At 42.6% G+C, this 15,563-nt stretch overlaps 1 protein-coding gene across 1 annotated transcript in view; it reads left to right on the top strand.

Moving 5' to 3' along the window:
- Positions 1-15,563, top strand: part of TMEM68 (transmembrane protein 68) — a 115,065-nt gene that overhangs the window by 86,912 nt on the left and 12,590 nt on the right. The window contains exons 4-5 of the mRNA XM_086918004.1: positions 4,796-4,856; positions 5,443-5,582. Of these exons, the coding sequence (XP_086774130.1) occupies positions 4,796-4,856; positions 5,443-5,582 (201 nt within the window). The remainder of the gene's footprint in view (positions 1-4,795; positions 4,857-5,442; positions 5,583-15,563) is intronic.

The following is a 15,563-nucleotide window of genomic DNA, read 5'->3' as shown; positions in this document are numbered from 1 at the left end:
AGAAATTGTGCTTTGTGTTGCTTTCTAACTAGAAGTGCAGTGCATTGTGCTGTCTTGCGTTACTTTGCATCAGAGGGGCTTTCCATGGGTGATGTATGGGTATTACCATGCATCCACCCATGCATTGTGACGCAAAGACATATATACAAAGACTTGTAGACATACATTTTGCACCAAAACCCTGTGCCTTTCTGGGCAGGCATAACGAAGACACACATTTTTATTTCTCTTTGTTTGTGTTCCTCTTTGCCATGTGCACAGCATTCGCCAGCAGACTTGCAAAGTGCATTTATTTGTGTGCAGGAGTGGACTACTTGCTGCACAAAACTATGCTAACAACAACACAGATACCCTTCCACTGTACCACAAGGGTGCCTGCTTTCGGTAATGGATACTGAAACTGTGCCAGCACAGGCAGACAGCAGAACTGATCCACTCTTTTGTAGATATGGTAAAGTTGTGATAAATAAGGTGAGCGCTGTACGTAGTAGGCTCTTGGATGTGGAAGGAGTGGGATCTCTGGGAAGAGTTGTATACAGGATGAACGCTGAGCATATATTGACTTGGCTACCTCAAGTGGCTTGAGTATCTGAAGGGAGTGGGCTCTCCGTGAAGAATACTGCACAGGGCAAAGGATGCGCAAAGTAGGGGCCTGGCCACCAAAGGGGCCTTGTGTGTCTGGAGGGGGTGGGCTCTCCACAAAAAGAGATGTTCACATGGCAAAGGCAGTGCCTAGTAGGAGGCATGATCACCTAAGGGCACTTATGTGTATGAAGGGAGTGGCCTCTCTGCGAAGAGGTCTGCACAAAGGGAACACCCGTGTGTATAGGAGCTTGACCATCTAAGGGTTCTTCAGTATCTTGATTCAGTCGGCTATCTGTGAAGACTTCTGTGCAAAGTGAAGGCTGTGCCTCGTATGGAGTTTGGCCAGCTTCGTCTTATTCATCGTGAAGAGAGATGCTCTACCATCTGAGAGGGAGTTAAAGAGCTATTGCATCTAACTTTGGGATTAGTCCACAATACAAGTTAAGCGCCTCCAACCCCTGACAGGGGTGCATTTAGACCGTTGACTGGTCCTTTGTCTATGTTTCACAGTATTCTTCTCAACTTTCCTGACTGACATCTATACCTCTAGCTAACCTGGAAACGCTAAGTTCCCTATGTATTACATTGTGAAAACAATCACATATTATAATGTATCCAAAATGGGATGGTGCAGTCTCTTTTGGTATCCAACAAAAATCCTATTACTTTCAGTGTTGGCTCCATCTGTGACACAGCTGCCTGTGCTCTGATGCCAGGTTCAGTTGGATAGGTTAACTTGCGCTCCGCATGCACAGGTCTGTGCACGTGTTAGGTGCAATCTATGCAGATTTTCTTACCAGAGCTGCACAGTAGCTGACCGAATTTTTAAAGTTGGGCATTGGGAGGTACAGCTCTTACCGCAAAAAGCTTACTGTGAGACTTTGTTAGTCAGTTCCATACCATAGCAGAGATGCAAAATCAAAGGTCCAGAAGCAAGAATACCGGTGATTTTCAACTGGTAGGTCGCTCTTACTAGAAGTAGCCCTGAATTATCCAACTTGTGTTGTGGGTCTCTAGTACCCTTGTCTCTAGTGCTGGTACACCTGCTGTGCTAATTAGTGCAGTACCTTTACTCTAAAGGCCCAAATCTTTCCTTATAGAAAATCATACTGTTCTAACGGAGTTAATAGCTGGTTTAAGGGAATTGCTTGGAACCTAATTGCCTTGTCTGATTGCACTAGACTGACAACTGCATTTAACGCCCTGAGAAGTCCCTTGTACTATAGGAGAACCTTTAGATTTCAGCAGCATAATACTTTAGTTATGAAGGTATGTCTACAAGAAGGCACTTTCTATTTTTTGGGGGGGGGGGGTCAGCCAGGAAAAGCATCCTCAGAACCATTATCTGTAAGCACACCTGATCAGTGCTGTATCCAGGGTCCTGTGAATGTCACTGAGCTGTGACCACTTGTTAGAACCGGGGCTCTAGTTGGCTGGGGTACACACCCTAGTCCAAGTAGGGACCATCGCTTCAGACAGGGTAGCTGGGCGCAGAGCGGCAAGGGTTAACGTTAGAGGCAATGTGTAAAGTATTTGTGCAACACACACCAACAGTTAACAGTACAACCCACACAAAAGGAAAAGACACTACACCGGTTTTATATAAAAATTTAATTATCGTTATCTGAATTATGCAAGACCACAAAAACTGGTAAGGATTTACCATATACCTTCAGTAGTATCGGGCAAGGTCAATCATCAAATAAATCTGGCTTCCAGGCAAAATCAATAATAAGATCACCCCAGTTTCCAGGCAGGATCAATAATACAGGAAGATCCACAAATGTATCATGGGTTCTTAAAGGGTTCTATCTGTTGCCTGTGGCTAGGGAAGCCAGTCTTGCAGGTGCAACAAGTCTGCTGGAACAAGGTTTCGATGTTTTGGAAGTTCATTCTCCGGTCTGTAGCACAGAAAAACGTGCGCAGGGACTCTCCCTGCCTCCAGCCCGCAGTATCTTAATTGCAGTCCCCAAGCAGCAGGAACCAGGGAGCCAGTGGGGATGGTTGACAGTAGCTGGCGCTAGGGGAAATACGATAGTGCGGGGTGCCGATCACACTGCCTGAGGTACTTTGTAAAATGCCCCCAACAGGAAGAACCGTCTGTCCGGCCGGCTGCTATTAACTGAGGGGAAGTTGCCCCAGTCTATGGTGGGCCGCTAGGGAGTTGCGGCAGTCCCCGGGGAGGGCCCGGCAAGAGTCTAGTGAGCGCGGCCCTGGAAGTCCCTGGACACAGCGAGACTTCCCCTCAGCCTCCGGCCCCCATCAACCCCCCCCTCCCCCCAAGGCAGCACCACACACTGCGACTTAGCTCTGGCTTTTACCTTGGGGGGAACGGTGAGGATGGCACCCGCTGGAGGCTCCTCTGGTTCTGCCTTGCACCGCCTGTTCCTAGATGACGTGGCAAGGAGGAGGGCAGGCCAGCCCTCTCGGGAACGCACGCAGCTCTTCCATCGGCTGCGTTGGCTGCAAGGGCGCGTCTCTTTTGCTAGGCGACCCGCCGCCCAATCCCAGCACGGCGGGGCTCAGTCGTCACCGGGGGAGTCCTTGCCGGGCTTCCCTCGGCTCCCGGATGGCGATTTCTGCCCACAACGCCTTCTCCTTACAATGCTTGCAAGCCCCCGGGCCGCTGAAGGTGATTACGGGCTCGCAGCCCTCTACTGTCTTCGCAGCGCTACTCAGCTCATTAAGGTCCCGGGCAGCGGCGGTGAAGTTGGGGGCAATTTGAAGTCCGTTGGCCACCAGTGCTGTGGGACTGCGTCCAGGGAGGCGGCCCCTAGGGCCAGCGGCGGTGATTTTGGATTCTCAGCGCTTACAGCTCACAAAGCTTTTCCGTGCCTCAGGGGGTGATTTACATACTGTGCTCCGCTCGGGCTGGAGGCGATGACTTCAGAGGGGGCTTACAGTTCTTTTACACCCCCAGTGCTGCATAGGCAGTAGTTGAGGATTCCTGGGATGGTGATGTTGATTGCAGGCACAGAGGTGCAGAGCCAACTCCTCAGAAGAGTTGATGTCCCCCAAAAAGGCAGTCCTTAAAAAGATGTTGTTACTCTGGGGGTGTTATTTTCAGTCCTCCCTAGCAGGGCAGGATCAGCAGGCAGTGCGCAGCTCTACAAGGAGGGGCAGCAGTTCCTGGGAGCAGTCAACCTCCTCACAAGTGGCAATCCTCCTGGCGCAGCAGTCCTTACTCCAGCAGAGTGTCCCCGTAGTTCAGCAGTGTAACAAAGAAGTGAGGCCAGGACCCTCCTTATATATCCTACAGTCTAGGGGCTAGAAAGTGGTAGAAGCCTCTGGAAGGGTCTGGGGGCAGGGTCTTCTGGAAGAATCCAGGGCGTTCTGGTATTTTCCCTGCCTTCCCTGACCTGGCTGTCACAGTGACGAGAGACAGGGCTGTTAAGGCTACAGTGGGCAGCTCATCACAGCTCATCCCAGGGAAGAAGGTGTGAATCACCACTCCCACCTCCCAACCCAGGCAGGCTATCCGTATGCAGAGGGGAAGGGGGAGTCTGCAGTGCCCAGACTAAGTGTAGGCAGGAAAAGGTCCACTTTCTAAAAGTGGGATCCCTAACTTAGTAGTGCCCAAACCCCATATATCATTGGAAAGGGTTCCCCGCCCAGAGTCCAACAAGACCAAACATGACAGACTTTAGGTCCCTGTCAGAAATTATCCCATAAGGGGGGTTCCCAATGCTAGCCTATGGAGAGTTAAGCCTTACTGCAGTAGCAGGGGCTTGTAGCAGATATGCCAGCGTCACAAGGTTTTAGGGGAGAGCACCTGCACCTCAGCACTGTTTAGCAGTGGTGAGGCACCCAGAGTCCTAGGTCCAACAAAAAGGTACAGTGAAAATGGGAGGCACAGGGCAAAAAGGTAGGGGAAGACCACCCTAAGGCTGACAGGTCCAACTCCACTGTAGTACAAATAGGGTTGTAAATGAGCCACCCTAAGCTTGTCTCTAAGATAAGTGGGCGCCAGCTTTCCTTTTCAACCTTTAAATGTGTTTCGGCATTACGGAGGAATGCTTGACCCATAGCAGGATGTAAAAACTAACAACCCTCCTCTCCTCCCCCACCTTTGCTGTATTTTACCATTAACTGGACAACCAAGATACAATTTAAAAATACAAAAGTACGCTTTCTATTCAATGCGTTGTTCTTTCGTGTAAAACCATACATTTTATATGTGTATTAATCTTTTTCTTTTTTGTTGGTATAGCCCATCATTCCAATGTTCACAAGAAATGTTCGTGAAGGATTTAGATCCCTTGGGGCAATCCGTAAGTGATATAAGTTTGGCACGATGTTTCATTTTTCAGTGATCAGATTCCTCATTAATTGACTATTTCTGGTCGGCGATTGGGGGATTGTACCAGTGGGGTTGTGTATGCTGTCTTTCACCTTACACCAGCATACTTATTTACTATATTTGCAAAACAAGTTGTTCCCTGGTAGTATTTTCCATACAGGTTGATCTTGTAAACCGCTTTAGGATTTATTTGATTCAAAACAAAGAAAAACCTTCTAATATGGCTTAAAATATGCCAGATAAACTCAAAATATTAATTCCTAAAGAAAAAGTTTTGAAATCTTTACTTGGGGTACTGCTCTTCCTACAGTAGGAAACGAATGCTGTTCTTGGCTACTATTACAACATTGAAATCCATTGATACCTTTATTTTTCTGGCAAAAAACGTGTTTTAGAGGAATACATTTAAAATCTTTCATATTGAGACATAGTGCCTTAATAAGGTTTACCCAATTGATGTAATAGCCATTAACACATTTGAGTATTTCAAAACCTGTAGTTAACATGCTGCTGTTTGAAATGCATATTAATGTATTTGCTTTTCTTTACTTTTGCAGGTCTGTTTCGATGGATATATGAAACATTTAAAATCCCATTTCTCCCTATTTATGGAGGTTTTCCAGTCAAATTGTGCACATACCTAGGAGATCCCATACCATATGATCCAGATATAACGGCACCAGAACTAGCTGAAAAGGTACTTCTTAAAGTGTTGCACAGTACTGTTTGCCTCTTAGTTGGTGTTTGCAATTGTGACAGAGGATGCATTTTGTAAATTCTCCTTAATTGAGTTGTTGGACTTGGTACAGGGGCACATAAATTGGACATTTTAGACAGGCCTTTTATTCCACCATGAATGCTAGTTTTGAAAGCCCAAGGCTCCTTCTAGCGCATCTGACATTTTTCACAGCTCCTCAAGGTTAATTGCAACAGGCACGGGGAACTTCAAGAACGAAAAACATGGAAGGTAGTGAGAAAGTGATGAGAGAGACAGGAGAGGATAGAGAATTGATGGGAAGAGAGATTTGATGGGAAGAGATTGCGAGAGAAGCCGAAGCGAAATGGGGCAGGTTTGAGCTTTTCTGCAGGGGGCAAGAAGGGTTTGGTGCCCGAGTCCCCTGTCACTACCTCATCTCAAAGAGCACATTGAAGTGATCTACTCCTCAGAAAATACATGGAAACCACCTTCTTTTGATATCCATTTTCACCCTCCAGGATATATTTGAAAGGTTCTCCTTGTCCCCATAACTTATCAGGGCATGCGCACCCAAAGTGACATGGCAAGAAGGATGTTACTCTGTATAATGTCCTGTGACTTCTCCACGGCGGGAGCAGTCCCACAATCCATGGCCCCTCTCTCCTACCAACCACCTAACATTTTGGTTTTCTTTTTAAAATGCAAGCTTAAGAGTCTGCGAAACATAGGGTTTAGAATGGTCCAAAACAAATAAAATAAATCTTTCATCCTCTGTGAAAAGATGCTGACAGGGTTGTAATTCTTTCATTACAGACCTCTTTGGCGTGGTTTTCCACCAACATTTTGCATTCAATCCTCCTGTTTTTGCTGACCTTGAGACTCTACACTCTACCACTGCTAACCAGTGCTAAATTGCTTGTGCTTTCTCCCTATAATATGGTAACATGGACTTGCACCAAATTGGCACATTTAATTTACTTGTTAGTTCCTTGTAATGTGGTACTACACATATTTAGAAACTTTAAATACTACTAGTGGGCCTCCTTGTGTCACCCACCTAAGTAGCCCTGTAAACATGGCTCAGGCCAGCGCAGTTTTAAACTGCCTCTTCAACCTGGCCCAATAAACCTTTTTGCCAGGCCGAAGCCTTCCTTTTTAACACATATAAGTCACCCCTAGGGTAGGCCCTACGTAGCCCGTAGGGCAGGGTGCATTGTATTTAAACGGTTGGACGTGTACTTTTAAGATTTACATGTCCTGGTAGTGAAAAACTAACATTTGTTTTTCACTACTGCAAGGTCTCCCTCTGCCGTAGGATAACATTAGGTTAACCTATTACATTTAGTAAGTGATACCTTTCAATTAGGAGCAGGTAGGAATGTTAAGTTTTGGTGTATAAGAATTGTAATTTAAAACCCTCTATAATGGTAAAGTTGGATTTAGCAATCAACTTCTGGTGGATTACTCCACTAGTTTACCAGGTGCACTCCAATGTATTTAAAGTATAACCAAAAATAGTCAATTTGTTTCCTTGGATTATTCAATTAATCACACAAAAAGAGATATCTTATTCAAAACCATGTATTTTCAAAAAAATTTAAATGTGCATATTATTTGCTTTAACATATCTTTCTTAGATTAAATGATTCAAAATTAGAAAAAACTACAGTTTCATATTATCACAATGCAGTATTTCTATTGTAGTTGCAATGCGGAGAAATTTTTTAAATGCAATAGAAAACTTAGTCGAGGAAAAGGCCCAATGCATTTCGGGGGGTTCCCTTCTTCAGGGGCACTGTAAAAATAAAACAATGTATAAATGATGTGTTTCACATTCGTGATGCTTCATTAGTAATTCAATTATCAACTAATTAGATGTGAAGGCAGTTCATAAAATTCCAACATATAGTGCATATAAATGTTCTGACAACTGGATATATTTGTTCAGAGACCTGGATTACATGTTTGTAAAAACTGGAGAACTATGGACATCTTATCAAGGCCAAAATTAGAGAAACAAACAAATGAACATAAGAGCCATACCCACCACAGTTTATAGATGTTACAACAATATATTGTGTTTCAAAAGAAGAAAGCTGCAGAGATAAAAACTACGTGCAAAATGCAGTAAATACTCCAACATGCTGTGTCAATTTGCAGCAAGAATGTGCAAAGTGGTGACTATATACTCACATCTCAACTGCTCAATGTTACATTGTAGACTAACTGGCGTTCAGACCGTGAAAGCGTATCAAATGCAAATCTTTCAACTAAAGGGCCAAAAAACAATAGAATGTATATCTGTCAGTAACATAGCATCGGTGCACTCAATAACCAAATGAAAAACCTGCTCCTATTAATATTAACTTACTTGATATTTATGTAACTATTGCTGGTAAGTTACTAGACTCAGTAGGGGTAGTGCATGGAGTCTCTATTCAATCATGTGTGAGCACTGGTTCCATCTCTGCTCAGACGTGGGCCAACAATCGCCAAAAACTCTTGGATCTTTACTGTCTGTGAATCACAAAATAGTGATCTTGAAAAACTGAATTTCATTTAAAAAATGACAACTCTCTCAGTTGGATATATTGGTGAATCTTGCTGTCGTATGGTTAAAAATACTCGCGAAAAACGGACCTGATAACTGTTGGGACTGTAGATAAGTTGCAGTAACCGTTTGATATTTTGAGTAAATATGTATACTATCAAGACGCCACTAAACAACCTTAGCCATAAATGTTGATCAGGTAAAAAATCGCGTCTAAGTACCCTTATCGTAAATACTGATATTGTAACCAATGTTCATAAGGTTACCAAAGGCCTGCGTAACCATTCAGTACTTTGCGCCTGTAAATTCCTAAGCTTATGTTTCACCACACAACAACTTGTGCGTAAAGTCATGCAATTAAAATATCTAGGATAGTAAGCAGTTGAGCTCTTTTCCTTTATGTATTCGAACTCACCAATGTTTTGTATAATCTTTGCCAATACGGAATATAAGCTCCTCTATCTCAATCTGAAAAGCAAAAGAATCTACTTTAAATATTATATATTTTTTAAATCACTGCGCTCATTCGAACTATACAACTCGACAACTCACCTCTAACTACGTGAATTCACGACGATTTTGCTCCAAACTCCACCACGCGTAAAACTGTCCGTGGCGTACCTCAGTGTTATATACCCTCATTAGTTTGGTAAACATGGAAACAGGACTACATATTGTCGTCCACTTCTGTGCGCCCGATTGAGCCTCATAGACAGAGTAATAGGACTGACCGAAATCTTCCATCTTTGAATGGTGAAGAGTTATCAAAGTGTGCACCCTCAACTTTGAGGAAAACTAACCGCAACAACAGTGCCAGATCCCCTGGAAAACTTGTTGTGGAGACACGAGCGAACTGATGCAATAATCGACTATTGTAGACTGTCGGTACCTATTTTGCACACTATAGCCATGCAATTAGGGAAACCACTATGTATCAGAATTTCAGCGGTAATCTGACTCCAACGGGTAACTATAAAGCTGAATCCTATTGACAAAACCAAGAGCAGTTAATGAAGAACATAAGAATTCTACCCATATATTTTACCCATATATTTAGAAAAATGGGACATAAATAAAAGTGAAAAAAGAGAAAAAGTCAAGAGAGAAAAGTCAATAAAGATGATAGTGTTAGTATTATATAGTACAGAAATTTAATAAAGTCCATTTGACCTGAATAAGAGCCCATTCACAAAGTCAAGCTGAAAAAGAGTCATGCTAAACATTTTTACTGCAGACAGAATGAAAGTAACGTGTGAGTCATCAGACATTATTCAAAACTAGTCCATTTACAGAAAACACTGTAGTTCAATCCTGTCATTTAGCCCACATGGCACCATGGTTTGCAAAAATTTTGTCCACCAAGCTTCTCTCTGAGCTAAATGTATTGAATGATTGTGGTCTGGTTTCTGTGCAACTATTTCAAGAATGGTGAACCTAAGCTGTGCATTGGTGTGCTGATGTTCTAACCAGTGTGTGGCAAAAAAAGACTTGGTAGACTTTGTTCTGAATGTACTTTTGTGTTCTGATATGCGCACCTTAATTTTTCTTGAGGTTTTGCCTACATATAGCAGGCCGCACGGACATCTGATGGTATAGATCACGTTAGAACTGTTACAGTCCCCATTAAATTTTAATGAAATACCTTTCCCTGACTGTGGGTGGTGAATGACATTCCCTGTTATTACATTGTTACAATGTACACAGTTGTAACATTTTCGCATTCCATTAAATTGTGGTTGTTCTTCAAGGGCTGTGGTGGTCAAAATTTCCTTAAGGTTCTTGCTTCTTGTGTACGCGAATAAGGGCTCTTCATTATATAAGCCCTTGAAATCAGGCTCTTGTTTCAGCAATTCCCATCTAGATTTGATGATATGCTTGATTGCTTGAGATCTTGATGAATATTTAGAAACTAACACATGTCTGTTTGTCCTCTCTTTTGGCTTAGTAGTGAGCAACTCCTCTCGTTGTTTGGTTGCAGTCTTGTTCAAAGCTGTCTCCAAAACTTCCACAGGATAGCCTCTTTGTTTAAATCTCTCTGTCTGTTGCTTTAACGCTTCTTGTAAATCTGCTGGATTGAAGGTTATCCGTTTCACTCTTAATAATTGTGGGTACGGAAGGTTGTTTTTCAATGAAGGAGCAATCAAGCATATCATCAAATCTAGATGGGAATTGCTGAAACAAGAGCCTGATTTCAAGGGCTTATATAATGAAGAGCCCTTATTCGCGTACACAAGAAGCAAGAACCTTAAGGAAATTTTGACCACCACAGCCCTTGAAGAACAACCACAATTTAATGGAATGCGAAAATGTTACAACTGTGTACATTGTAACAATGTAATAACAGGGAATGTCATTCACCACCCACAGTCAGGGAAAGGTATTTCATTAAAATTTAATGGGGACTGTAACAGTTCTAACGTGATCTATACCATCAGATGTCCGTGCGGCCTGCTATATGTAGGCAAAACCTCAAGAAAAATTAAGGTGCGCATATCAGAACACAAAAGTACATTCAGAACAAAGTCTACCAAGTCTTTTTTTTGCTACACACTGGTTAGAACATCAGCACACCAATGCACAGCTTAGGTTCACCATTTTTGAAATAGTTGCACAGAAACCAGACCACAATCATTCAATACATTTAGCTCAGAGAGAAGCTTGGTGGACAACATTTTTGCAAACCATGGTGCCATGTGGGCTAAATGACAAGATTGAACTACAGTGTTTTCTGTAAATGGACTAGTTTTGAATAATGTCTGATGACTCACACGTTACTTTCATTCTGTCTGCAGTAAAAATGTTTAGCATGACTCTTTTTCAGCTTGACTTTGTGAATGGGCTCTTATTCAGGTCAAATGGACTTTATTAAATTTCTGTACTATATAATACTAACACTCTATCATCTTTATTGACTTTTCTCTCTTTTGACTTTTTCTCTTTTTTCACTTTTATTTATGTCCCATTTTTCTAAATATATGGGTAAAATATATGGGTAGAATTCTTATGTTCTTCATTAACTGCTCTTGGTTTTGTCAATAGGATTCAGCTTTATAGTTACCCGTTGGAGTCAGATTACCGCTGAAATTCTGATACATAGTGGTTTCCCTAATTGCATGGCTATAGTGTGCAAAATAGGTACCGACAGTCTACAATAGTCGATTATTGCATCAGTTCGCTCGTGTCTCCACAACAAGTTTTCCAGGGGATCTGGCACTGTTGTTGCGGTTAGTTTTCCTCAAAGTTGAGGGTGCACACTTTGATAACTCTTCACCATTCAAAGATGGAAGATTTCGGTCAGTCCTATTACTCTGTCTGAGGCTCACGCGGGCGCACAGAAGTGGACGACAATATGTAGTCCTGTTTCCATGTTTACCAAACTAATGAGGGTATATAACACTGAGGTACGCCACGGACAGTTTTACGCGTGGTGGAGTTTGGAGCAAAATCGTTGTGAATTCGCGTAGTTAGCGGCGAGTTGTATAGTTAGAATGAGCGCAGTGATTTAAAAAATGTATAATATTTAAAGTAGATTCTTTTGCTTTTCAGATTGAGATAGAGGAGCTTATATTCCGTATTGGCAAAGATTATACAAAACATTGGTGAGTTCGAATACATAAAGGAAAAGAGCTCAACTGCTTACTATCCTAGATATTTTAGTTGCATGACTTTACGCACAAGTTGTTGTGTGGTGAAACATAAGCTTAGGAATTTACAGGCGCAAAGTACTGAATGGTTACGCAGGCCTTTGGTAACCTTATGAACATTGGTTACAATATCAGTATTTACGATAAGGGTACTTAGACGCGATTTTTTACCTGATCAACATTTATGGCTAAGGTTGTTTAGTGGCGTCTTGATAGTATACATATTTACTCAAAATATCAAATGGTTACTGCAACTTATCTACAGTCCCAACAGTTATCAGGTCCGTTTTTCGCGAGTATTTTTAACCATACGACAGCAAGATTCACCAATATATCCAACTGAGAGAGTTGTCATTTTTTAAAAGAAATTCAGTTTTTCAAGATCACTATTTTGTGATTCACAGACAGTAAAGATCCAAGAGTTTTTGGCGATTGTTGGCCCACGTCTGAGCAGAGATGGAACCAGTGCTCACACATGATTGAATAGAGACTCCATGCACTACCCCTACTGAGTCTAGTAACTTACCAGCAATAGTTACATAAATATCAAGTAAGTTAATATTAATAGGAGCAGGTTTTTCATTTGGTTATTGAGTGCACCGATGCTATGTTACTGACAGATATACATTCTATTGTTTTTTGGCCCTTTAGTTGAAAGATTTGCATTTGATACGCTTTCACGGTCTGAACGCCAGTTAGTCTACAATGTAACATTGAGCAGTTGAGATGTGAGTATATAGTCACCACTTTGCACATTCTTGCTGCAAATTGACACAGCATGTTGGAGTATTTACTGCATTTTGCACGTAGTTTTTATCTCTGCAGCTTTCTTCTTTTGAAACACAATATATTGTTGTAACATCTATAAACTGTGGTGGGTATGGCTCTTATGTTCATTTGTTTGTTTCTCTAATTTTGGCCTTGATAAGATGTCCATAGTTCTCCAGTTTTTACAAACATGTAATCCAGGTCTCTGAACAAATATATCCAGTTGTCAGAACATTTATATGCACTATATGTTGGAATTTTATGAACTGCCTTCACATCTAATTAGTCGATAATTGAATTACTAATGAAGCATCACGAATGTGAAACTCATCATTTATACATTGTTTTATTTTTACAGTGCCCCTGAAGAAGGGAACCCCCCGAAATGCATTGGGCCTTTTCCTCAACTAAGTTTTCTATTGCATTTAAAAAATTTCTCCGCATTGCAACTACAATAGAAATACTGCATTGTGATAATATGAAACTGTAGTTTTTTCTAATTTTGAATCATTTAATCTAAGAAAGATATGTTAAAGCAAATAATATGCACATTTAAAAAATTTTGAAAATACATGGTTTTGAATAAGATATCTCTTTTTGTGTGATTAATTGAATAATCCAAGGAAACAAATTGACTATTTTTGGTTATACTTTAAATACATTGGAGTGCACCTGGTAAACTAGTGGAGTAATCCACCAGAAGTTGATTGTTATTTTGGGATGGCTGCCTTTCAACCAAGTAGCACACTAATACTGTACAAACAATTTTTGAATAATTGATAACTTGCATGAGAGAAGGGAGTGCGCAGGCAAGAATACTGTTTTTCTTAAAGTTGGATTTAGGTCATAATTTTGAAAATGCCACTTTTGCTTGCATCCTGGGTCACATGACGGGTGTAACTGGCAGTTGGCCTTTGTGTATTGCTCCCAGACTGTGAGACAAAGGCAGAATAGGTGTTGGTAGGCTGGTCATCTCTGACTTAAAGATGGGAAGGAGCTGTCGCCTACCACACTTTCCCACCACAAAAGCTCTGCCTGAGCACACTCACAAAGGTTTTGATACTAGTCTTTTGTGCCCCCAGACAAGCTGGGCCTAGGGCAAGGAGGCAGGAAATTCAAAACCCCTCTGAGAATCGAAACCTCCAGAACCTTCTCTCACTGCAAAGGGTGTAAATAGTGGTACCCACACCCAACTCTTCACTACACATCTGGACATGTGGAAAACTCAGAAGGAGAACTGCTGTGCTGCTCTGTTGCAAGAAGGACTGCTGCTTGAGTAAACAATGGACCTGCGTCTTCAACCCTGGACTACCAGAGTGGCTCCAAGGCCTAGTTGGCTGGTCTCCTAACTGGTCTCCTAATTAGAGCATCAGGGACAGAAAAGACCCCAACCACTTTGCGCCCAGCACCTGGACTCTGCCTGATGTGAGTCTTGCATACCCAAGGGGTGCCACCCAAGTCCTGGACTCTTGGAAGTGGGCCTGAGGGTGCCCTGCCATCCTGTGGTTTCTTGGGCATAACTGATGCAGTGGCATGAATCCCCTTGCATCTAACCACTGCAAGATGCATCCCCGACGCAGGATCCAGCTGCTCCTCTGATCCGCCGTTGCGTAGACACATCCTCATCACAGAACATCACATTGCAGCCCCGCAGTTCCTCTGAATCCGCTCTCTCCAATATAGCCACGCACTCAGCCATACAGCCACTCGCACACCCATACAGCCACTCACACACCCACTCAAACACATATGTACACACAACCACTCAGATCACATATGCTAGAAATGGTATCACTTATTAGTAGTAGAGAAAGAATAGTAATTTAACTTTTGCAGCAGTTTAGTATACATCTTTAGGTCTCATAAACATTTATGAAATACTTACTCACTGGGTGATGTAATCAGTGAAGTCATTTGAGATGTCATCAGGGATGCCACTCACCGTCATGAGTGATGTAATATGTGAGGTCCTAAGCAGTGTATTGCAGGCGTAAGTTAAAGTTAGCCCAAATAACTAGATCTGCTGCATTTCACAGGTTTTGTGGAAGTATATGAAAAAGATACATAAATAGATAGATGGCAATACATATACATAGATTGCAGAATAGGAGAGTCAATCATTGCATCACAATGTTCACTTTGCTGGCTGCTTGTTCTTGGCAGCTCACGTGTGCTTTTGATCTGTGGAAGTCTGTTCCTGTACATGACTCTTGCCTTTGTTCGGCACAGGTTTTTTTCTATCTTAAAAAATGTTGTTCTCTGAAGATCTGAAGTTCAGTCCATTCTGCTTCTTACCTATCTCCTGTTTTAGTTGTTTAATAGGGTGTCTGCTGTAAAAAAGAAGAGCAAACAAAACAAATGATGGACAGAATGTGGATCAATGTCCCACATTCACCCCAGTCCAAAGATCTGGGCCCAAATCCATCGTTTTTTGCACTCCACACCACCCTGGGTTAGACAATGGCGATATGCAAATCAGCTCTGACCCTGTGCCCCATGGGAACAGTCCAGTCCGAACTACAAAAGCCATGTCCTTCCCAGAACGGAATCAAGCATCCGAGGACCGGACCGGTTTCGAGGTAACACCTCTCATCAGCCCGGCTAGCTTGACTCCAGTGGTGTGGAGTGCCTGGGACCCACGTCTGAGCATCCCCAGCGCACTTATGGCGGTAATTGCAAACAAAACAAATGATGGACATAATGTGGATCAATGTCACACATTCACCCCAGTCCAAAGATCTGGGCCCAAATCCATCGTTTTTTTGCACTCCACACCACCCTGGGTTAGACAATGGCGATATGCAAATCAGCTCTGACCCTGTGCCCCATGGGAACAGTCCAGTCCGAACTACAAAAGCCATGTCCTTCCCAGAACGGAATCAAGCATCCGAGGACCGGACCGGTTTCGAGGTAACACCTCTCATCAGCCCGGCTAGCTTGACTCCAGTGGTGTGGAGTGCTTGGGACCCACGTCTGAGCATCCCCAGCGCACTTATGGCGGTAATTGCAAACAAAACA

The sequence above is a fragment of the Lissotriton vulgaris genome, chromosome 4_1 (assembly GCF_964263255.1).
Source record: "Lissotriton vulgaris chromosome 4_1, aLisVul1.2, whole genome shotgun sequence".
In the NCBI taxonomy this organism is placed as follows: Eukaryota; Metazoa; Chordata; class Amphibia; order Caudata; family Salamandridae; genus Lissotriton; species Lissotriton vulgaris.
This window is presented reverse-complemented; position numbering and strand designations above follow the sequence as displayed.